Source organism: Laccaria bicolor, genomic scaffold (genome assembly GCF_000143565.1).
Source record: "Laccaria bicolor S238N-H82 LACBIscaffold_59 genomic scaffold, whole genome shotgun sequence".
Lineage (NCBI taxonomy): Eukaryota > Fungi > Basidiomycota > Agaricomycetes > Agaricales > Hydnangiaceae > Laccaria > Laccaria bicolor.
The window spans coordinates 61544-83951 of record NW_001889930.1 but is presented as its reverse complement, the minus strand read 5'-3'; the positions used below and the strand labels follow the sequence as shown (position 1 = coordinate 83951).

General features: G+C 47.1%; 6 protein-coding genes across 6 annotated transcripts; 4 read left to right on the top strand and 2 right to left on the bottom strand.

Annotated features, from left to right (window-relative positions):
* Positions 1–48: 48 nt before the first annotated feature.
* Positions 49–2733, bottom strand: LACBIDRAFT_334101 (uncharacterized protein; the record flags this gene model as incomplete). Its single annotated transcript, XM_001888805.1, has 12 exons — positions 49–128; positions 205–255; positions 308–578; positions 639–669; positions 729–766; positions 882–1187; positions 1259–1352; positions 1404–1473; positions 1720–1786; positions 1881–1975; positions 2272–2365; positions 2731–2733. 12 exons carry the CDS (start codon positions 2731–2733, stop codon positions 49–51), a joined length of 1200 nt encoding a protein of 399 aa, XP_001888840.1.
* Positions 2734–4455: 1722 nt separating this feature from the next.
* Positions 4456–8133, top strand: LACBIDRAFT_334100 (uncharacterized protein; the record flags this gene model as incomplete). Its single annotated transcript, XM_001888850.1, has 8 exons — positions 4456–4458; positions 4509–4592; positions 4652–6687; positions 6916–7204; positions 7257–7518; positions 7605–7682; positions 7766–7899; positions 7951–8133. 8 exons carry the CDS (start codon positions 4456–4458, stop codon positions 8131–8133), a joined length of 3069 nt encoding a protein of 1022 aa, XP_001888885.1.
* Positions 8134–8804: 671 nt separating this feature from the next.
* On the top strand, positions 8805–9587 carry LACBIDRAFT_334099 (uncharacterized protein; the record flags this gene model as incomplete). The annotated part of the gene is made up of 1 exon (XM_001888849.1): positions 8805–9587. One exon carries the CDS (start codon positions 8805–8807, stop codon positions 9585–9587), a length of 783 nt encoding a protein of 260 aa, XP_001888884.1.
* A 784-nt stretch (positions 9588–10371) lies between these two features.
* On the top strand, positions 10372–11700 carry LACBIDRAFT_334098 (uncharacterized protein; the record flags this gene model as incomplete). Its single annotated transcript, XM_001888848.1, has 7 exons — positions 10372–10468; positions 10539–10777; positions 10855–10978; positions 11047–11251; positions 11305–11418; positions 11468–11564; positions 11623–11700. 7 exons carry the CDS (start codon positions 10372–10374, stop codon positions 11698–11700), a joined length of 954 nt encoding a protein of 317 aa, XP_001888883.1.
* A 3204-nt stretch (positions 11701–14904) lies between these two features.
* Positions 14905–16169, top strand: LACBIDRAFT_240596 (heterotrimeric G protein alpha subunit A; the record flags this gene model as incomplete). Its single annotated transcript, XM_001888847.1, has 5 exons — positions 14905–15056; positions 15192–15327; positions 15379–15498; positions 15720–15838; positions 16070–16169. Coding segments are annotated over 5 exons (627 nt in total), but the record flags the coding sequence as incomplete, so codon positions are not given.
* Positions 16170–16894: 725 nt separating this feature from the next.
* Positions 16895–17068, bottom strand: LACBIDRAFT_313330 (uncharacterized protein; the record flags this gene model as incomplete). The annotated part of the gene is made up of 1 exon (XM_001888804.1): positions 16895–17068. The coding sequence occupies one exon, from the start codon at positions 17066–17068 to the stop codon at positions 16895–16897; it is 174 nt and encodes a 57-aa protein (XP_001888839.1).
* Positions 17069–22408: the final 5340 nt, after the last annotated feature.

Below are 22408 nucleotides of genomic sequence, written 5' to 3'. Positions count from 1 at the left end.
CCCGACACCCCTTCTACATGAACAAGATAATCTTTTAAGGAAGTGACTTTAAGCAGTGGCGGAATGGTAAAATGTGTCAATATGACCCAAAGAAGAGTCGGCCTCGTCAAACGATGTTTTCGACACGGCTTCATCATCATCGTCATAAAGTCAATACTAATACATTGATGAGCATGATTTTGAGAATAAAACCACAAGGCACACCATAACGTTGTTCAGTCTTCCATGCAGGCAATTCATTTGAGCCCAAATTACCTGCAGACTTCGGTCTTTTCTCATCAGTGCCCTTATCAACAACAAAAATTACAGCACAACCTCAGATGATCATGGCCCAGAGCAAGCCCAGAGTTCCCTCTGAGCGCAAGACGATTAGAGTCGTCCGAAGGCTTCTTTCCTGACAGCGGCAGATACAAAGCGCTGTTTTCCACGCCTTCAATCTTGCAGGTGTGCCCCTTCAGTGATGCGGCCGTATGGGGGGGTCTCACTGACTTAGATAACTCGGAGATACTACGACTGATGAAGAGATCACTGGAGAAGATCAGGTTGTTTGATTTGGGTGGGCCTTCTTTAGCATATAACTGATAGTAGACTGCGCGCATTATGTGAAATAGATGATATATATGATGAAGAATACTCACTGTCATGGTGTTTGCTTTTCGTTTGAAATATCTAATTTTGAATTTATCATTTCAAATCAAAAGTGCCACCGGGACTGACACAACACTTACCGGCTCAGTTCCTCCCTGACCCCCAGTGAAAATGAGGGCTAAGGGGGTCGAACCACGTCAAGTCAAATCTAATGATTTAGATGTGGTTCGACGATAGAGACTTTTACAAGTCTGGCTAGATTTCAAACCCAGCTACATTGAGGGCTATCTAACCGAAACCAAATCTAATCTAGCAAGAGCAAACTGATGGTGGACAATGCGACCAAACCACATCGATCCAGACAGAAACAAAGTGTCTGAGCATATTGAATGAAATCGGGCGAAACCGAGACCTTGAGAATCCGTTCCAAGACTTGGCCGTTGAGCAAAAGTGACTGAGAATGGTGAGGAGCGGCATAGAGTGCGCCGGAGATCTAACCGAGCCAAATTGAATGGCGTAACTGAAACTGCCAAGTCAGAAAAGAACAGAAAAGGCAAAAAAAAGACGACTTGCCACAAGACGCGGGTTCTACTTGGGTTCTACAACATGTCAGGTACTTGAAAAACAGAGTCAGTGAGAAATTTAAGTGTGAGCAGTTGAAGTGACATACTAAAACAGTCACCGGCCTGAGCGAGGCGACCAGAGAGTGGGGAGTGTTGATGAGAAAACGGACCTTGCTTAAGGACCAAGTACAATGTGTGCTGCTACATAAACCGGAGTTATGAGAAAATATCGTTCGAAATGATGGAACGTACTGTTTATTTTTTGGTCCTGGCACCAAGCTGCCTATGTTACTTCCCATTCCTTTCTTGTCTTTCTCCAGTGCTATTGCTGAAATTCTCATGCGCGATTTGAGGCGGTGGCAATAATGAATTTGTCATGTTGAAGGGACGTCGTAAAGTAAAGAATTCTGGAAATAAAAATAAACAGCGCTGACAACGAAAAAATCAACGGCGTTACACTTCACGAACCACATTTGCAGGTGCCAATGCCAGCTAGCAGAAACGACTGGTCGTTATGCCGCCTTGTTATAACGTCAGATCACTTCCGAGAATCCGAAAACATACGTACCACTTCTTGTGGCCTTGTCTGCCTTGTTTCTCATGCCATCTTCGCATGAGATGATTTCTTGCCATGGCTTTCGTCACTTAATCAGAGGTCTGATTACCGAGAAGGTGTTGGATGGAATGTGGAGTGAGCAAACCACGTATGCCCCAGAATGACAGACTCACTTTCTCCCATATCTCAGAAATCTCAGCTTCAGATGCCTTCCCCTCATACTTCTCCTTTGACTTGACTGCATGTGTTGCAAGGCAGGGCGCTGAAGCTAAATTTCGACACATATAGTCAGCATACACCAAAGAATTAAACAGAATGAGGGTCCCTACCTTTCAAAAACAACTGTCTTTACCCAGGATGTGGAGTGGCATAGAGTGCGCCGGAGACCTAAGTGAGCCAAATTGAAAGGTGCAACCGAAATCGCCAAGTCAGAAAAGAATGGAAAAGGTGAAAGAAAGATGACTTGCCACACCACGCAGGTTCTACTTGAGTTCTACGCCATTTCGGGTACTTGAAAAACAGAGTCAGTGAGAAATTTAAGCACAAGCAGTTGAAGTGACCTACTAAAACAGTCACTGGCCTGAGCGAGGCGATCAGAGAGCGAGGAGTGTTGATGAGGAAACAGAGCCTGCTTAAGGACCAAGTACAATGTGTGCCGCTACGTAAATGGGAGTTATGAGAAAGTATTGTTCGAAATGATGGAACGTACTGTTTATTTTTTTGTCCCGCCACCAACCCGCCTCTGTTACTTCCTAGTCCTTTCTTGGCTTTCTCCGGTGCTATTACTTAAAATTTCAAGCGTGATTTGAGGCGGTGGCAATAATGAATTTGTTATGTTCAAGGGACATCGTAAAGTAAAGATTTCTGGAAATGAGAATGAACAGTGTTGATAACAAAAAAATTAACAGGGGTGACTTACACTTCACGAACCACCATTTCAGGTGCCAGTGCCGACTAGCAGAGATGACTGGTCGTTATGCGTCGTTAAAACGTCAGTCATTGAGCTTCCGAAAACATACGTACCATTTCTCGTGGCCTTGTCTTCCTTGTTTCTCATGCCATCTTCACATGATTTCTTGCTGTGGCTTCCGTTACTTATTTAAAGGTTTCTCTACCGAGAAGGTGTTGGATGGAATGTGGAGTGAGCAAACTGCGTATGCCCCAGAATTACAGACTCACTTTCTCCCATATCTCAGCTCCAAATGGCTTTTCCTTGTACGTCTTCTCCGATTTGACTGCATGTGTTGCAAGGTGAGGTGCTGAAGCTAAATTTCAACGCATATAGTCAGCATACACCAAAGAATTGAATGGAATAAGGGTCCCTACCTCTTAAAAACAACTATCTCCACCCGGGATGTGTCCTGTAAACCAAAAACCACCAAGGGTGCATAGCCCTGTAACTGAACGGCGCACATACACCGCATACAAATCAACTTAGATTCTTCACCAAAGCAAAGGGGGTTCTTACTAGATCCTAGCACAAATTCCGTCACATGGAAAACCACATACAACAGTCGAAATACCCATCGACGACCTCTGGTCTTCTCCCTTAACGAGACGAGACTTGTCTGCATCGTAGAGCGACTGGAGCCAGAGAGGTGACGCAACGGCGGCTGGCCGGGAGATCGTTTGGTGGAAGTATCATGGAGACGGCCCAAGATAGTAATGTGGTGGGGAGGAGGAGGGCGACGGAGAGGCTGTGGGAGTGAGAGGGGAGTAATTTAAATAAAGAAAAAGTGCTGAGGCGTGCACGTGTTGTGATTTGGTGTGGGGTTGGGGAGTCGGTTCAACTGCGCAACAGAGCACATTCGCCGGGCAAATTTCTCAGGAGTGCATCAACGCAGCAGAACTCATGGGGTTTCAGACTGTTGCAGAGGAATTGGACAAGTGGTGGGATGGATTTCCTTCAATTTGCCTTCAATCGTGTCAGATTTGGATCGATGACGTTGGGTTGTTTATAATTAGCTCAGTGTGGTTCGGTTTGATTTTCACTGGGGCTCAGCACTCATTCCCAGTGAAAACCTGCTCTGGACAGATCTGGATACACACGGGTATTACTGGCTATAGCTGGGGTCTGATGGACACGAAAAGCGGGGTAGCGGCCATTTCCGGGCTCAGCTGGAAACTTCTGGAAAGTAGCAACTTCCGCTCCGTCGATGACATCATTGGACAACGGCCTGCCCTTAGCTCAGCCACGCCAGCACACACTCGTCTTGAGGACGTTTGATTTTTTCTGCTACACGCTTTTCATCGCGTTGTCTAGCATGGTGTGGGACTTTTCATCCTCTTTTGAACATGCTAACACTTTCTTAACAGTTGCAGACTTCCCAATGGTAGATACAAGCAAATACGGACGACTCAGACTAGCTACCGCCTTATAAACAGCAATAGGTCACCACTACTGTAATAGTCATCTGATCTTGAGGGTGCTAAGAAGACATTTCATTACAGTAAATCCGCATGAGCCGAAAGAATGGCTCTGTGCCCTGCTTTTGCGAGAAATGTGAGGGAGCATTGAAAGACAAACGGACTGAGCAGAGGCATCATGCTGCGGCGCGAAATGCAACAGTGGAAAATCGAAACACAGTTGTCGATGACTTTGCCGAATGGCGACAAGCAAGAACAGTCCCCGGCCCTTCAAAATCAAATGAAGTTGTGGGCTCCAGATCAGACAGCTCATCCGAATCCGGCAGCGACGATGACCCTCCTGACAACTTCAGTTCTGAGAGGCCCACCAAACGCTGAAGAATGGTTAGCAAGACTGACACATTTTGCTGAGATTTTTCCCTGACTGTTGACAGGGACCTGCTAACTTTGAGTTGGACACTGTGCCAGATGATCGTCTTGACACACATTCAGATGAAACTGAAAGTTACGGTAACCAGGTATGACAATAGTTCGCTCCAAAACAATCCTATTGATTCTAGAATATTTACGTTTACAGGAGGTATTGACAAAAGTAGCTAATCACGATGAGCAGGCATATGGTGATCACAACATGGTCTGTGACAGCGCCGCTTCAACTTCAAGTATATCTCACATCAAATTTCGGCAGGACAATCATCAAGAGCCCAGCTCTGACTCTAATTCCATTTCAGAGGAGTCTGACCCTGATGATGATGAGCCCGGCACTCTCAGGGAACAGGAAGACTTAGCACAAATGCGGCGAATCCAGACTGGCGCTGCTGCTATTGCGGGGATGTTGGCTGTGGATGAGCACCCCACCTTCCCTGATGCTGATGACGATCTAGACATTGCCGAAACGACGTCTCCTATACGCCATGTTCGTTTCGTGCAAGAGCTCATTCAGAAGATTTCGTCGGCTACACTTGAAAATGATAAATTAGATCCAGATATGCTCGATAATCTGAGGCATCCAGACACTGAGCCTGTCGACATCTCGGATCCAGACACTCGTCTTTCCCTCAATTTATTCATGTCTTGCAACAATGCTTCCCAAGCCACCTATAATGGCACTCATGAATCCATTCTTCGTTGCTTTCCCAATATCACGGTTCTGTCTTATTATTCTGTCAAAAAGTTGGTCTCGAAGATCAGCGGCATTGACACAGTGCTCGATGACATGTGCATCAAATCTTGTGTCGCGTTTATTGGTCCCTTCACCGATTTGAAAGTGTGCCCTGAATGTTCCGAACTTCGTTATGATCCAGAAAAACTCGCTCGAACCGGAAAAGAAGTCCCCCGACAACAGGCCTGCACTATTCTGCTTGGACCACAGCTTCAAGCACTTTGCCGCTCACATCAGGGTGCCGCTGCCCTATCATACCGAGATCAAAAACTTTCTCAAATCCTCAAAGAGTTCAATACCCCTGGATCAGCGGCTGATCGTCTATATGATGACATATATTCTGGTAGCGCCTTCAGAAAGCTGGCAGAGAAACTAGGACTTACAAAGGACGATACTGTGGTTTCCTTCTCAGTCAACGGGGCACAACTTTATCAAAACAAGAAATCTGATACATGGATTGGTATCTTCATTATCTGTGACTACAATCCCATAACTCGCTTCAGAAAGAAGCATGTCCTTCCAGGCATTGTCATTCTGGGTCCAGACAAGCCAAAAATCCTCAATTCATTTCTTTTTCGCAGTTTTTATCATTTATCAGCCCTCCAACGTGAGAATGACGGCCGAGGAATGGCTGTGTGGGATATCCTTCAACAAAAGACTCTGAACTCGCGGGTGATATTCGTGTACGGCACTGCTGATGCACTGGGAATGACAGAGCTTGATGGACGGGTCGGTCACCATGGTGCGCAAGGCTGCCGAGTGGGATGCCCTATGAAAGGACGACATAAACCTGGTAGTGGCCACTACTGTGCTGCGCACTTACGCCCCAACGATTGCTCTGTCGAGGATTCCAACCATCCCGATTATGATTTTCGTCGTCCTCCGACAGACCCCTCACCCGAAACTTACCAATTTAACCTAGCAAAAGTTGTTAGTTCGAAAGATCAACCAGAATACGAGCACAACAGAAAACTTACCAGGATCAGCAAACCATCGATTATAAGCGGATTGCGTCCTGACTACGTAATTCCTGTTGGAACATGCTTTCCCCTCGATCTCATGCACCCCTTCATAAATTTCGGTGAACTTTTTATTCCCTTGTGGTGTGGAACATTCAGATGTGATCAGACAGACGATAAGGCTAGCTGGGACTGGGCTACTCTAGTCGGCAATACATGGATTGAACATGGGAAACTCGTCGCAGCAGCAACTCGATATTTTCCCTCGTCGTGTCATCGCCCACCTCGAAATCCTGCAGAAAAAATCTCAAGTGGGTTTAAAGCAACAGAATATTATCTTTACCTGTTCGGACTTGGTCCCGGATTCTTTCGTGCTGTCCTTCCCGAAAAGTATTGGCGAAATTTCTGCAAACTGGTTCACGGTTTTCGAATCATCATTCAATGGAGCATTACTGGGCGCCAAGTTGCCGAAGCGCATGTTTCTTTGACATCGTTTGTTGAGGAATATGAACACCTTTATTATCAACGACGAATTGATTGACTTCATTTCTGTTGGCCATGCATTCACACCCTTCTCCATGCGGCTCCCGAGATTGCGCGTGTGGGACCTGGCGCTTATACGACGCAGTTCACGATGGAGCGTGCCATTGGTGATCTGGGTCGTGATATCCGGCAACCGTCAAACATATTCAGTAATTTGTGTCAAGTTGAAAACCGCAGGGCCCAGCTTAATGCCCTCAAAACCACTTGTCCAGAGCTTGACCCTGACTCCATCACTTCCCTTCCAAATGGTGCTTATGACTGTGGCAATAATTTAACATTTTTATGGCCACGGGATCAGTATGCAATCGGACTTTTGGACAATGAGCTGGAGATAATAAAAGATGGATTGGGGATCTCTCGATTGCGTCACTGGGGACGTATACAACTACCAAATGGCCAAATCGTTCGCAGCAAATTCTCTGAAACAGGAAAGCGATCAAATACTCGAGTCTTGCTAAATGTCAAGGTAATCCACTCGCGAAATCACAACCTTTTAAAACTTAACAACAATATCTTAGATGAGTCTCAATAACAAAACAGAATTCGCTGAAGTACAGTTCTACTTCCTTTTTGAAAATCGTGATGCAGAGATGGTGCCGTACGCTCTCATTTCAATGTACGGTCCTCCAGATGCAGATATGCTCGAAGACTCCTTGGCACCTTACATGCTTGCCGATATCAGGGTATTGCAGCTTTACAAGTTGTCAAAGCCTCCTCAATACTTTCAGCTGTCTCAATGCAACCTTTGCCCAAGCTTCCCGGAGATACAGAGAATTTGTGGTTTGTCGTAGAAAAATCAGGATTGGATGACACAGAACTCCACGGATATTTTAATGTAGATGAAGCTTTGTAATGGCCACCTCAAGAATTACACAATGTGATTGTAATTAAATTAACAAGTCCAAGAGGACGATTGTCTGTGGGGACACTGCGCGTAAAGGTAGGTGCGTGTTGGAATCATGTGATGGCCACCGTTGACAACACAGGTGATGAGACGAAGTAGTTCTTCGTTCTGCCACCATGGCAGGACAGTACAATCGCCACTCCTCGCCGCTCTCTTTCTTTGAGTCCTCTAACAGGCAGCTGGATCAAATTACTGAAGGACAATGGCCGTCGATGACTCTGGGCAGCTCAAACCAGATGCATATTGGTACCCTCGGGGTAAGTCTTGTTGAAATCTGGTGTAAATGCGTGTTTTTACATTGAATTCAGACATTCCAGTCAAATTTTGACTCAAGAGGACATACTGTGGCTCCCGGTTACGACGACCATGCCTTTTTAGCGCGTCTTGCAACTGCTACTGAGACCGACCTCCTGCGGGCGCAAAATCACACATTTATGGCCTTACACAACAGTGTTCTGTTTTTGAAAGGACAACTTACTGCGCAATGGTGATTTTGATATGTTTTATTAGCATACATCTACTGATTTCGCGTCCCACATAGAGAATTAATTACGGAATTGAAAGATATGCTACAGTACCGTTCGGCACGAGGTCTTTACCATCCCCCACGTAATCCATGTGGATTCCAGTGGAGTCCAGTGGAGTCCAGTGGAGTCCAGTGGCCCATTTGTCAGGCCAAATTGGCTTGCACAATCCCCAGTCCACTGGACTCAAGTCCAGTCCAGTCCAGTCCAGTCCACTGGACTCTCACTGGACTACAAGCCACTTTTCTGAGTCCAGTCCCAGTCCAGTGGACTATGAGTCCAGTCAGAATCCACTGGAGTCCAGTGGATTCCAGTGATTCCAGTGCATTATTGCTTATTACTTATTATTATTAATACTACAAAAAAGCGAAATAGACTATACAGACTTATAATTCTATTGATCAATGAATGGAAAGGTAATGTTATAGATATTAGTATAGGTAGTGATAGCTGCAATAAGGATTCATGATTTTGTTCAGTCTGCGGGGTGAGATCACGTGACTACTTGAGGGCGTGCCATATCGTCACGTATCCTGTTTGCGGCATGGTCACACATCCATGACCATCCCTTTCCCTTCCACCACCACCACTGTCCTCTAACACCGCCGACGCCAACGCCGCTCACGCCAACAACGCCCATGCCAACAACGCCCACGCCCACGCCAACAACGCCCACGCCCACGCCAACAACGCCCATGCCAACGCGGAATGACGGGCCAAGAACGAGGGACAACGCCCATGACGTGGCAACGTCATGGGCCAAGGGTACGTATGCCCACCACCCCAATGCCCAGTTCTCACCACGACAGGTGCCAGCGGCACGCGACAACAACGTGCGAGGTCGACGACGTGCGAGAACGACGACGACGATGACACGCGAGCACGACGACACGCGACAACGACAACGTGACAACGACGACACACGACAACGACACGCCAGCATGACGATACGCGACAACGACGAACGAGCACCCACCACCGCCAACGCCAACGCAGAACGGCGACGAGTGCCCAGCAGCGGCACGCGACAACGACGACGACTCACGACGACGATGACGACGTGCAAGGATGACGACGACGTGCGAGAACGACGACACGCGAGCACGACGACACGCAACAACAACGACGCGACGACAACGACACACGACAACAACAACAACAACAACAACAACAACACACGAGCACGACGATACGCGACGGCGCCCACCACCGCCAATGCCAATGCGGAACGGCGACGAGGGCCCAGCAGCACCACCCCTCCCCTCCACTCTCTCCCCCCATCACTACCTCCTCTCTTCACCACTCTCTCCCCCCTTTCCCCCCTCCCCCTTTCCTTGCTCCCTCCCCCTCCATTCCTCTCTTCCCCCCTCCCTTTCCCTTCCCCCTTCCTTGCTCCCTCCCCCCTCCCTTTCCCTTCCTGACACCACTCCCTCCCCCTCCATTCCTCCGTTCCCCCTTCTTCCCTCTCCCCTTTCTTTTCCTTCTTCTCCCTCCCCCTCTCTGTAACATAGAATCTAGTAAATTTAATTAATTTAATTAATAAATATACTTCAATTTTATTTTTTGTTTTGAGATCTAAGTTCAGGAATTCTGAATTAACTTAGGTCTGTGGCAGTCCAGTCCAGTCCAGTTTTGTGTTGGGAGAGTCCAGTGGAGTCCAGTTTTGTGATTTGCAGTCCAGCCCAGTCCAGTCCAGTCCAGATTTATGCTTGCAGTCCAGTGGAGTCCAGTTTTGTGCTGGGAGTCCAGTGGAGTCCAGTTTTGTGATTGGCAGCCCAGTCCAGTCCAGTCCAGTGGAATCCAGTGGAAGCCAGTGGAATCCAGTGGAGTCCATGTGGATTATGTGGGGGATGGTAAAGTATTGGTTCGGCACCTCAAGCGCCTGTGCATTTGCAGGACACAGCACCTACCAAAGCCGCTATACCACCTTCACCAGCCAAATGTCTTGAGGCCGAGTTTCCAGACGGCAAATATTGGAAGAGGGGAAAATGGGTCACGTACCAGAAGAATTGCAAGGAGAGGGGGAAAGGGTACAAGAAACTTGGGTTCCTAACAGACACAGATGGCGATGAAATTGACGATGCGAGGCTCACGACAATCACGAACACAGCACGAAGCCTTTGGTCGTCGCTCTACATGTGGCGCGAGGATCCAAAGACCTGGAGTCTCCGGACAATGTATGCAGCCGATTTTTTCAGCAACACGATGCGGACCAAGTTCGAGGAGTTTCGACTTTGCGAAGGGGATTGGAAAGTCCATGCTTTTGCCACGGTGCGATATCCCGATTGGTTGGAGGACGTTCGTAAGCGGGGGAAGCTGAGTCGTATATCGCTCTCATTTCTCAAATAATTATTTCTTAAAGTCTATTGAAGGTGCGCAGCCCTCCATTGTCAAGAGAAAAGCACCTGAAGATGAGGGAATTGCGAAGAAAAAGAAAAAAACGAAGCAGGATGTTAACGCACCACCTCCCACTGACACAAATGTCATTGACCTCGCTATAGAAGAACCCTGGAACCCAGACCCAAAGATGCTGGCTCGCACTTCCTCCCCTGTCTGCACCCCAAGTCAACCTCACCTTTCGTCGGTGAGCGCAAAGTCTTCCGCACCCACAGTAAGTCACGTCTTCTCTCATCCTTTACGCCCACATTTGACCCTATCAGGACGAGCCTCTTTCCAAACGTGTACAAGAGGGTCGGAACGGTCCAGTGCAGGTCCCTCAACGTGCACCATCACCCCCCTAAACATGCGCCATCACCCACTCAACTTGCGCCGTCACCCCCTCAAGGCAGTGTACCCAACCCTCGAAACAACAGTGAGCTATTGTCAGCTTCTCACAAAGCAATTGCGGGTCAGCGCCGTCTTCTAAATTCAATCCTACAGCAGTCCCGCAACACGATTCAAACACCTCATTGGTCCTGCCACAGGTTCAAATCAACAAAGAGCCAACCTCAACTCTTTGCAGTGATCACCTGTCACGGCGATCTCCTCAGCCTGATGACGAGCAGGCCCTGCCGGTCCCGCCTGTCCTTGACAAGATAGCCAATATCGCCCGCGCAGGTGACGGCGCTGATGAGGGGGACTTGTTGTATGTCTCTTCACTTTCTTTCCACGTTGAATTTCTCTTATCGTCGATTGTAGCGCCCAACTGATTATCCCACCACCCCTCGTCCAGGTCCCTCACACCACTGATCCCACAACTACGAAGCCTAAAAGGGGGAAGGCCATGGAACCATCCAAAGCAATCACTTCACAGTCAGTTCCTTGTTGCTCTCTCACTTTGTCTGCTGAAAATAAAAGTTAGGAACCTTTTCGCAATTGACTACCTTCAAGAACATCCTGATACAACAAAGGCCAAGTTCAAAAAGGTTTTCGATGCTCTCGACGACACTACAAAACAGGTATGTGATTGTACAGTCGCCTCAGTTACATCTTTGAACTGATACCTTTGTCTTACAGAAATACGACGCGCTTGCCAAGCAGAAGAAATCAGAGGAGGTCTTAGCAAAGAAGTTGGCCCGTAGCGATCCGAAATAATAGAATGGATACCCACAGTCGGATAGCCTCGGTAGGTCCCAGATAGATCCAGGTAGATCCAGAAATACGTGTATATTATTAGCTACTACCAAATTAAAAATAGTTGTGCCATACCCCAGCACAACCCAGTAGGAGCCAGTGGTACCCAGAATTTTGACGTATCTCCCAGAAATACTGTCCAGATGAGGCCAGATATTTTCTGGAAAGCGGACAAAAACTGGCTCCACCGACGATTTCTGGGGGTCCAGCTTAGGCCAGCTTCTCACAGATATTTCCAGACCCCCCCAGAGCAGGTTTTCACTGGGGCTCATTCCCAAACCACCATGTCACTCAGCGTCAAAACAAAGCGCCTCACAGAAAAAGCCGCAAGGAAAAACGGAGCAGCAGCCACCGACGCTTCAATGTCGACCTCGACACTGACAGGCTCAAATGAATGGGGAACCATCACACCCTTGACAAGTCTGCAGCAAAGCGGGGAGCCCAGAGGATCTGACGAGCATGGCCAAGTTCAATTTGGCTACTGATAAGTACTAAATTAATGATGCTCAATTCCAGAAGAGAACTCGGAGTCACCCACACCAATAGGAGGTTCACACATTATTGAGTGAGGGCAATCATTTAACCGTGCCTTTTATTCTTATTCGAAGTTGATTCGAAGCCATCAATATTCGAGTGTGGGTATGCAAGCCGTTGGTGGCCGGAGGAGGGAAGGTACCCCACTTTAAGTTGCAGGTATTAGGTAAGGATCGGTACGCCTTCCGTCACACAATGTCACATTATGTGACTGACATTGTCATCGCGTCTATTGTGTTTGTGCTTATCAATTTAGACATTCACTATGTCAAATCGGTCGCTGACACCTCCTGAACGCTCAGATACACACACGCAGCTGGTGGACGCAGAAGATCCTCCGACCGACTCGGAGGCAGAACGGCAATCAACCCCCACGCAGCGGAAGTGACGCCTGGACCAAGTACTATGCCCTACCACGACCTCGGCACCTCCTCTCAGTCGGCGGTCACACTCAGTAAAAACGGATGGTCAGGTGTTGGTCATATAGTAGTCACGCCAGTACACGAAAATGTAAGACATGACTAAAAGCAGTTAGGTTGAGAGTGAGCAAGAGTGACTGTTGAGAGAAGGGGGTGTTCGTGGTTGGGTATCCGGACTGGGGTCAAAGTTCCAGTTGTCAAAACTCCAGATGTAGGAATCAGGTATTGGCGGAAAGTTGTAATCATTGTCTATGGGTGTATCTGGATAGATCTCATTGTCGTCCAAGAGATTAGCATCTTCTAGCATGTCGAAGGTGTTGAAGTGTGGATTTTGCAATATTGGGAGTGGATCAGTTTGAATGTCTTCCATCATGTCGAGGCCGAAATCAATGGTATTGAACCCATCCTCTACATAAAATGTTTCATGTTCTGCATCAGAGTCCAAGCACCCATCGTTTTCGGAATCAAAATCACTTCCTGATGGTAAATATTCCTCGTCACTGGTGTCAGAATCCAAGTCAGAAGGCTGAGCTGGCAGAGAAGATGGGATTTCATCAGGAAATGAAGTGGGGACATGAGCAACTGTGGAGGAGCTCTTGCTGGGTGCAAAATCATCTGTGGTGAATATATTTGGATTTAATGGATAGATTCCAGTCTTTCGGAAGGCGGTCTTGATGAGCTCGGGAGTGACAACGTGGCGAACTTGAAGGTATTCATGAATTATGTTGTAGTGGTCCATGGTGATACCCTTGGCAACAGGCCTATCACAGTGATACGACCACGTATCTTGAACTGCTGAGAAGACACTGACATCAAGTGGCTGGGTTTTGTGGGTTGTCTTCGATGGAAGAGCAAAGAGAATGATGCCATTATCAAAAGCAATGCGCTGCATCTCAACCGTCTCATGAGAGTCATGTCCGTCATAGTTGAGCACAATTGGCTTGTCACAAACGCGTTGTGATAGCGCGAAGTTAACGAAGTCTTTCATAAACCAGGATTCACATAGCTCTCGATCAGCCCACCCATTTGGGGAGAACCCAATGCTTAAAGAACCCAAATCAATGATGTGGTCACTCAAAAGCACAGAAATTCCACTTACCTCAAAACTGCACCATCTGGAATATCACGAATATCAGGCTTGGGACCATCTTTGAGAATAAAGGTGGGGGGCATCATGATGCCAGCTGCTGAGATGCATTCAATGATCGTTACGAGCTCGAGATTATCGCTTCGGATACGGTAGCGGTCTTTGTGATGACGTGTGAATATGAACTTGTGCCTGTTGTTTTTCCGGCCACCACCAAGCTGGATTCCCTTCTTGTCCATGTTCCATTGGTGCTCAGGGGGGATCCCAGAGTACTTATCATCCAGCTCTTTCCGTAGGCAAAAATAATCTTTGATTGTCGGCTCGTTGAAGTTATGGGCACGTCTGGGATCGAGCCCACTGGGTTTACCGAGGTTGAGTATTGGATGGCACTTAATAAAGCGGCAAGACCAATTTTTTCCCGAGTACACCCCCTTGACAGATAGAGCTCTCCCACAAAGAGTTGCAGGATCCATTGGTTTTGCCATGGCTGATGAATGGTCGCACCAGTCCAGGAGGGTCTGCTCTTCTGCTTTTGTTAGGAGTCTCTGCTTTTCGTAGGATGCACGTCGGCTTTGGTGGGTGCCTCGTGCCCTGTCAGACAGAGTTTGTCTGCTTATCTTTTGAGAAGCTGATTAGCACGGCATTATTACAGGAGAAATAAGCTTACGCATGAAGCACGCGCTGCTCCTGAAATTGTCTTGTAGGTTCCGTTTGCAAGGCCATCCAAGGCAGACTGCATACACAGCTCATGTGAGCTATCCCCGGTGCAGCGATTTTTTTGCCCTAGACGCGCCATGGCATGCAGTAAACACGTCGATAAACAGCGACGCGTTCGCGAAGTTTGGTGCTATTGACGCGTTGGGACCCTGACAATTTCGGGCTCTGACTTCGGTGCGCTGATCAACAGCGTGACAATCCCTGCTTTGCTCCTTTGACGGGACTCACTCGTTTTTAGAGATATGCACCCCAAACAACTTCTATCTTGTTAGAAATGCAAAAAAAGTATTGTATCCAAATTATCTAAGCTCCTGGTTGTGTATTGGGCGACATTCAAAAATCTGCCGACTGAGAGGGGGTGCCGAGGTCGTGGTAGGGCATAGTAGTCTGTGTTACCTCCCGCCCTTGCACCTCGACCTTGCTGACTTGCCTGACAGCTTCTTTAGAGAAGTACTACAGATAGGAAGGCCCGGATATCTCCCCAACGTGACTGATGCTCTGAGAGCACGACGGAAGAGCGTCGGGATCACAGAGACGTGGTTCACTATGGGCCAACTGTCGTATGTATTTTCGTTATTTTTGTTGTCTTTTCACAACCTGCTCTGCGTCTTCTACTATCATACTTCTTTCTATGTTACCTGTTATGTTCTGATGGCGCCTGCTCTGACATGGTGCTGATGAACTTCTATTCGCAGAATACACATGTTCGACGTAGGAGGCCGACGTTCAGAGTGGAAAAAATGGATCAACTGTTTTGAGTCGGTCACGTCCATCATCTTCTGCACATCGCTGAGCGAATACGACCAAGTCTTGTTGGAAGAAAAGTCGCAGGTCCCACTCCCTCCCTCCCTCCTGCTGGGATACTGACTCATTCCATTGTAGAATCGGATGGCAGAATCGCTAGTCTTGTTCGAGTCAATCATCAACTCGAGGTGGTTCCTCCACACCTCAATCATATTAATCTTGAACAAGATTGATGTGTTCAAGCATAAGTTACCAAAGGTATGTTCTGTGCACTGCATCTTTTCTTGGTCTTTCTTCCATTGTTCTGCTCTCCTCCCCATTATTGTCTCTGTCGTCTGTCAATCTCATTCATACCCTCTGACCTGTCGGAATTGGAAAGACCTTTTCCATCATCCCTGCCACTCCTCCCTCACTACCCTTCTTTGAGCTTCTGTCCACCTTCTCATCTCCTTGCTCATGCTGACACTTCTCTCACTTAGGTCCCACTGGAACGGTACTTCCCAGAATACACGGGCAGCTCTGATATCAACAAGGAAGCCAAGTACATCCTGTGGAAGTTCATGCAGGCAAATAGGGCGCGGCTGACTGTGTATCCGCAGTATATATTTCTCTCATCTTTTATCCCCCTTTGTCCGCCAGTTTGATTTTTTCCCTTTGCCCGATGCTGTTATCTCTTCCTCATGTGCCCCACTTGCGACTACCTGCTTCTCTTCTTGTCGCAAACTGCACCCTTTATGGGCGAATGTCCCCTCTTCCGGCTTTTTGCAATCTTTTGCTACTCTCAGTTCTTGCAGTACCGATCGCTGATCGTCGCTTGCCCTCTTACTAGCCTCGCCCAAGCCACGGATACTACCAACATCCAGCTGGTCTTTGCCACAATCAAGGAAACAATCTTGCAAAATGCCTTGAAGGATTGTGGGATCCTATAGGCCATCCATTCATTCACTTCTGTCTCTCAGGTTGCATCTAGATTTTTGATTCTTCTGTACTTGCGGAACTGGTGCTATATTGCTCTAGGATGGATAGATCTGAGAATGGGATGCAGGATATGAAGTGAGACTGTGAGTCAAGTGGTATCCGGTTTGGGAGAAGCAGAATGGTCAAAATGTGGGTAAATATGGGGTTGATGCACAGGGAGGGTGAGGTGAAGGTGGCAGGTAGCGCCGTGACAAGGGAAAGGAGGCTAGGAGATGTCTTGGATTGTGTAGGCTAGAGACGAACGTGAGACCTGTAGGGCCGTATAAAAAGTAGCTTACTGTCTTCCAGATAACCAGGGATATTAATTAATGTGTAGAAGTCGTGTTCTATAAGATAGGTGGTTCTGACTATGCATGCTTGTGCGCCTGGTGGCCTTGATACGCGCTTCGTAGATTTGCAGAAAAGTAGTTGGTTGAGGACTTGAATGTGTGATGATGCATACGACGATCTAAAGATCAAAAATGATAAATTAGCTAGAGAGCGTACTGTGGGTGTCTCGAGGTCGACTGCACTAGTAGCAAACTGACTTGGCATATGAGCACCAGTTAGTGCTCCCCAGACCCTTTCAATGCTGGGGAGAACAAAAGTGCTATATTAAAAGTTAGTTGCGGTGAAAGGGTTGCCTTACAAACCACTCACCTGCATCGCCTGGCTTGACAATGTCCCCAATGCCTCCTCATCCTTGCCTCTTATCAAGACCAAACACCTTAGCCCATCCAGCCCAACTATATCCTTTTCGAATATGCCCCTCAGTCTTATCTTGACCCCCCTCGCCTCTCTGACTCCGTGCCTTGTCCATGCCACCCGCAATTGGATTTGTAACTCTTGCCTTTTTGCTCTGACCTTTCATTATGTTGTCCCCGTGCTGCTTCAAGAAGCTCAGCCTGACTCACAACGTTCAATGCCCCCCCTCCAGGAGCTCCAAGATTAATCTTGCGTCATTTCTCGATGGGAGTGAACCGGTGTTCTAAGAAAAGTCTGACATTAGCCGCTGTGTGACAGATCTGACTGTGGATCTGACGCCTCCTGCTGTCAATATCACGACCTGTCCACGAACTATGCACCGCGCTGAAGACTCTCGCCTCTTTATTGTAGTATGGACAATTGGCGACTTGCTCTGCTGGGTGAAGGCAACATGGGCAAAACAGCGCTAGCTGTCCAGGTGCGCCCAACCCTTGTCATAAACACAATTAGCTTGCAGATCAATGCTTTTTCACTTAGTTTACCCTCAACTATTTCGTCGGTAAGCTTCTAACCTCTCATTTCTATTGCACAATAATCAACACAGTATTGTTGTTTATTAGAGGTACCCCTCTCACTTACCGTTCTCTGATGATACCCTCTAACAGCTCTTTAGACGTATGATCCCACAATTGAAGACGCGTACCAGAGGCAGTTGGTGGTAGACGATAGGATGTGTTTTGTAGAGGTAATTGACACGGCTGGACAGGGTGCGCGTTCTTTCTGCCCTGATACTTCTCATTACTCACCAAACACCAGAGGAATATGCCACGTTGCGTGATCAGTGGGTCCGGTGAGTCATGTTGTAACACCTCGTTATCCCAGCTTAATGGGTGTTCAGAGAGGGACAAGGATTCATCTTAATGTATTCAATCATCTTAATGTATTCAATCATCTTGGTCGACATTCGATCGGCTTGAGGTTTTCCGCCAGTCCATGCGCTGAGTCAAGCGCTATGAACCAATCTTCATGCTTGTCGGCAATAAATGTGACAAGACCTATGAGCGAGAGGTATCAAAGGAGGAAGGTGCCGCTATGGCGCGGCACTTCGGCTGTGAATTCATCGAGACTTCAGCCAAGACAGTGCAGAACGTCGAGTGCCTCTTCATGAACCTCATTCGTGCATTACGACAGACCAGAATAGAGGCCGGGGGCTCAGTGCCAACCAAAACGAAAGAGAAGAAGCCGGGCAAGTGTATCATCATGTAGGGGACTTTTTTCTGGCATTAGACACCCTTACATTTTTTTACCTTTTTCCACGAAACCACTATGACCTCTTTTTTGTTTCATGTGTATCCTTTTCATCGCCTCTGACCTGATGGCCACACCATCAATACATCCTTTATACCCATAAGTAACAACATTTGCAATGAGTATTACTCCACGTCTACAGGCTGTGCCTTGTATACATAAAGGTGATCAGTATCATCGACGACCTATCACACCTTTCCATTGCGAAAATCCAAGAGATAAATGAAGGAAAGTAAAGGGTAGAAAATGATTGTAAGGTGGACCGTCCAAGAAATTATAAGTGAGCAGATGAGAAACAAAGGGAGAGAACTGACCTCTTCGGGGTAACGGGTTTCTGATTCATCTCTCTGAGCTCCTCAATCACACAGGGATCACACCTGAGATTTTTTTTTGCAACTGACGAGAATGATGGGAAGACAAGCACAGAGGTGAATTTCTGCAGAGATCCAGTAAGAAAAAGGGTCAGAACTCAATAAGGACAAGAGGACACACCAGAGGGGCTCAAGATAAGAGATGAACCTTGTCCTGGATATTATCGAGGGAATACGGAGAGTCGACAGCAAAGCAGATGCGGATGACGTGCAACGTGCTTTCTGTCGTCTGCAACGTAGTTCTCGAACACTGTTGGGACGTAGACCTAGATAGAGGGAATGAGCATGGATCGGGTGCAGCGTTCTATAGAAATTTCAAGTGCACTTTGGACAAAGCTCCTTTAGAAAATACAATCAAAAAGCACCTCTGAACATGGAAAGAGGTGGTAAGAAGGCGAGTCTCGGCGCTGGGCATCATTGTGCAATGACGACGATGACAAATATGCCAAAAGCAATAAAGACACACACCTTTCCTCAAGCACCATCACCAACGATGACCAGCTCCCTGAAGATCTCAGACATGCCTTACGGGATGAGAAAGAGGGGTATGCAAGGGGGAGGGGCAGCGACAACGGCAACAATGACAAAACAGAGTTGAGTAGCAACATGGTACTGAGCAGCTGTTTTGAAATATTGCTCAAAAGCGTAGTCTGGGGTGGGAGCAAAGACTTATTCACTCACCATGATGCCTTTGATGCCTTGCAATCATGCGTGCTTGCTGAAGCACTCAACTCCGGCGATAACCAATAACACTGATCTTCTCATGGCTCTCATTCTGCCACTCCTGACCTCCACGACTCTATACTTATTTCTTGGATTGCTTGAAGGCCGCACCATTTTTCAGATTGACTTCCACTGGGTAGACTTCAATATGGTGGTGCATATAAAGTCTTTTTTTCTAGCGTGGACCTTAGTATGACCTTCCTTGTACGATCAAGGTTTGAATATGATATCCTTATCTTCGAGGGCGTCTCCGGGTTTGGTTCAAGCTAAAACGCTCTGCTGTGCCTAAATAGTGTTTAAAGGTTCAGTCCATAGGACCGCAAAAAACCAGTGGACCGAACTGAACCGGACCATGGTCCGGTCTTTTTTTCGGTTGCAGTTGCCCCAATTTGGGGTTGGTCCGGTTGCCGGTTGCCTCACTTCGAAAATATATTAAAACCATTCAAAGACCGGTTTTGATCGGTTGCAACCGGTTAAACGGTCACGTGCGTTACATACCCTTGTAACCACGTTTATTACCTTTTATTGGGTTTTTGTTTCATCAAAAACGGGTAAGAATTGAGAAAGATATAACCAAATCCATATTTTACCCGAGTCTCTACGAGATGTAATTCGGTTTCAGTCATAGCTATGTCAAATCTTCATTAAATCTCTTCAAAATTGGTAGAATGACGGGTATTTACATGCTTTACTATTTCATATAGCCCGTTTATTTTTCAGAGTAATAATAGTCAAGATACAAATGGTTTATATTGGTATAATAAATTATACGCAAAAAAACCGGTCTGGATCGGTCTGAACCGGCTCCATAGACCGAAATAGACCGGTCCTAGGTGGTTCGGTTCGGTTCCCTCAATATCTGGGTCGGTCCTAGACCGGTTGCGGTCCACGGTTGCGCGTTTTGGGGGCAAAAAACCGGACTGAACTGAACTTGCGAACACTATGCCTAAAGCTAATGTTTCTTAGAAGTTAGGAGGTGGGGCTTCTTTTTCGCCTTTGATCTTTGAGGCAATTGCTTAGTCTTCACTCTGTGGGCGCTGGCCAGAAAAACCCAACCAGGCTCTCTTGGATCTCCAAATGTAGGTGAAACTGTTCGTTATCGAGACGAATGTTGAATGTGTATTCCCAGATCGATTACATATTCCCTCTTCCACCTGATGTCCATCGTCAAATACCTAGATTCAAACTGGGCACGCGTGTTTCTCGGACTCCCCCGGACACGGCTTACCACAAGCGATTTTCAAGGAGATGTTCTAGCTGTTATCAGTGTGTTAAATCTTACATTTGCAAAGGGCTTAACCATCCCCCTAATTATATTAATGTATCACGAGGGGCTCTAATGATAGAGAAATATGGATAATACCAGGAAGGAGGTGACATGGCCGAAGATTGATATACTGGTCAAATTCACAACGAACAACAGGAAGCTTCCCCACAGAGAGGTGTGGTCAGGTACAGTATCTGGGTCACCAACTGATCCGACCGAAGTGAATTTTCCGTTTTATTCCCAACGTGACTATACCTGCTCCAAAAAAATAAATCGCATCACAGGCTTGCAGAAGCTTCTTCCAGTCCGGCGGCAGCCCCGTTCCATGCTCGTGAAAGTAGGTTCATCCAGAGATAGTGGTGAAATTCTAATTGAAACCCAAACCTCTTCGCAGCTGCCTCCAAACAACACAAGGCAGGTGGTGTCACTTCTCAACCAATTAAGTACATCTCCAGGTATGACGGCGATGACATATAAGCGTTGGGTGGTCATGATTGTTGGGAGAGATGTTCTCTGATTGCAGAAACCTTATATCGGCTGGCGATCATCTGTGAGGTGACGACAGCCCAATGTATGGGGGGAGAGTCTGTCAAGATCTGCTATGGCAGGATGTATATTTTCTGGAACAAGGTGGAGCACTCGCCCAGTGAGTCACCTTCATTTGAGTAATTGACCCCATTCTGATCACCCCAGTGTCCATATGTGATGTGTAACTTTTCTTTCTCATTGCCCCTTTAAAGAATCACTCAAATTCGACCGACGGATCTCCCGATTTCTCTGTGTTTGGCCGTTGATTATGAGTTGACTTTTCATATTTCACTCATACTACCAACAGTATTTTTCACAACCTTTCACAGTTGCAGTCACTGCGTCGAGAGGGGCACTCACAGCCTGTCACCTGACTGCATTTTGGCACTGGACCGGACGAACACATGCACACCAGCCAGTTTTGGCATGGTCCGCGATCATTTGATTCACCTTGACTAACCTGATCCATATAGAAAAGTCCAACACGTGTTTGCGGATCCACAAGCCAAGTATTGTTTTTTCGTCTGGTTGAATCCAAGTTAGTTAGCGCCACCTCTAGGCTTTTGTCTTCATTACTGATAAATCTTTGCACAATGTCATTTGCGGCGCTTTGGTGTACATGTGACATGCCGACTAGGGATTCAAAAGGGCAATCCTGCACTGGCATCAAAGGGCGTCTTTTCCATAAGCACATTTGCGCACTGGTGCTATGTACGCCACCGTTGACCTTGCAGTGGTTTTGTGGGGTGATCGGGGCCAGTCCACCCCCTCACATGGTAAGAAACGCTATTGCAGTGCCTAGAATTTCAATACTATGTAACACAATCTTTTGTCTCTCAGGAACTTGGAAGGGGATCGAAATCTATAATGCCCTCAACCTTGGATACATCAAACGGTCTTCCTCTAACTTACCGGCTTCCTGTGCTGGCGGAGCATTTCTCTCTTATCTTGACGCTGCGATCTCAAATGCCTATCTGAGGCCAACCAATATCATTGCCATGTACTTGACAAGATTAGTTGAATGCATGACCCAACATGCCATGTAACGCGAAGCAGGGGGCGAACATTATATAACTGGTCAAGGAAAAAGGAAGGCTCAGTACCGCTGGTAGGGGAAAAAATAATTCCTGCCATGCATCCCGCCTCGGTCTGGGGTGTTGAATGTTGAAAGCAACCTTGTAAACTGGATCCTCAAACTCTTGATTTCCTTAGCCTCACGACGAGGAGACGACAATGAAATGCGACACAACAATTGACAGGAATCCGACTGGAATAGACAGAAATTTCAGTACAAATCTATACTTCTCGA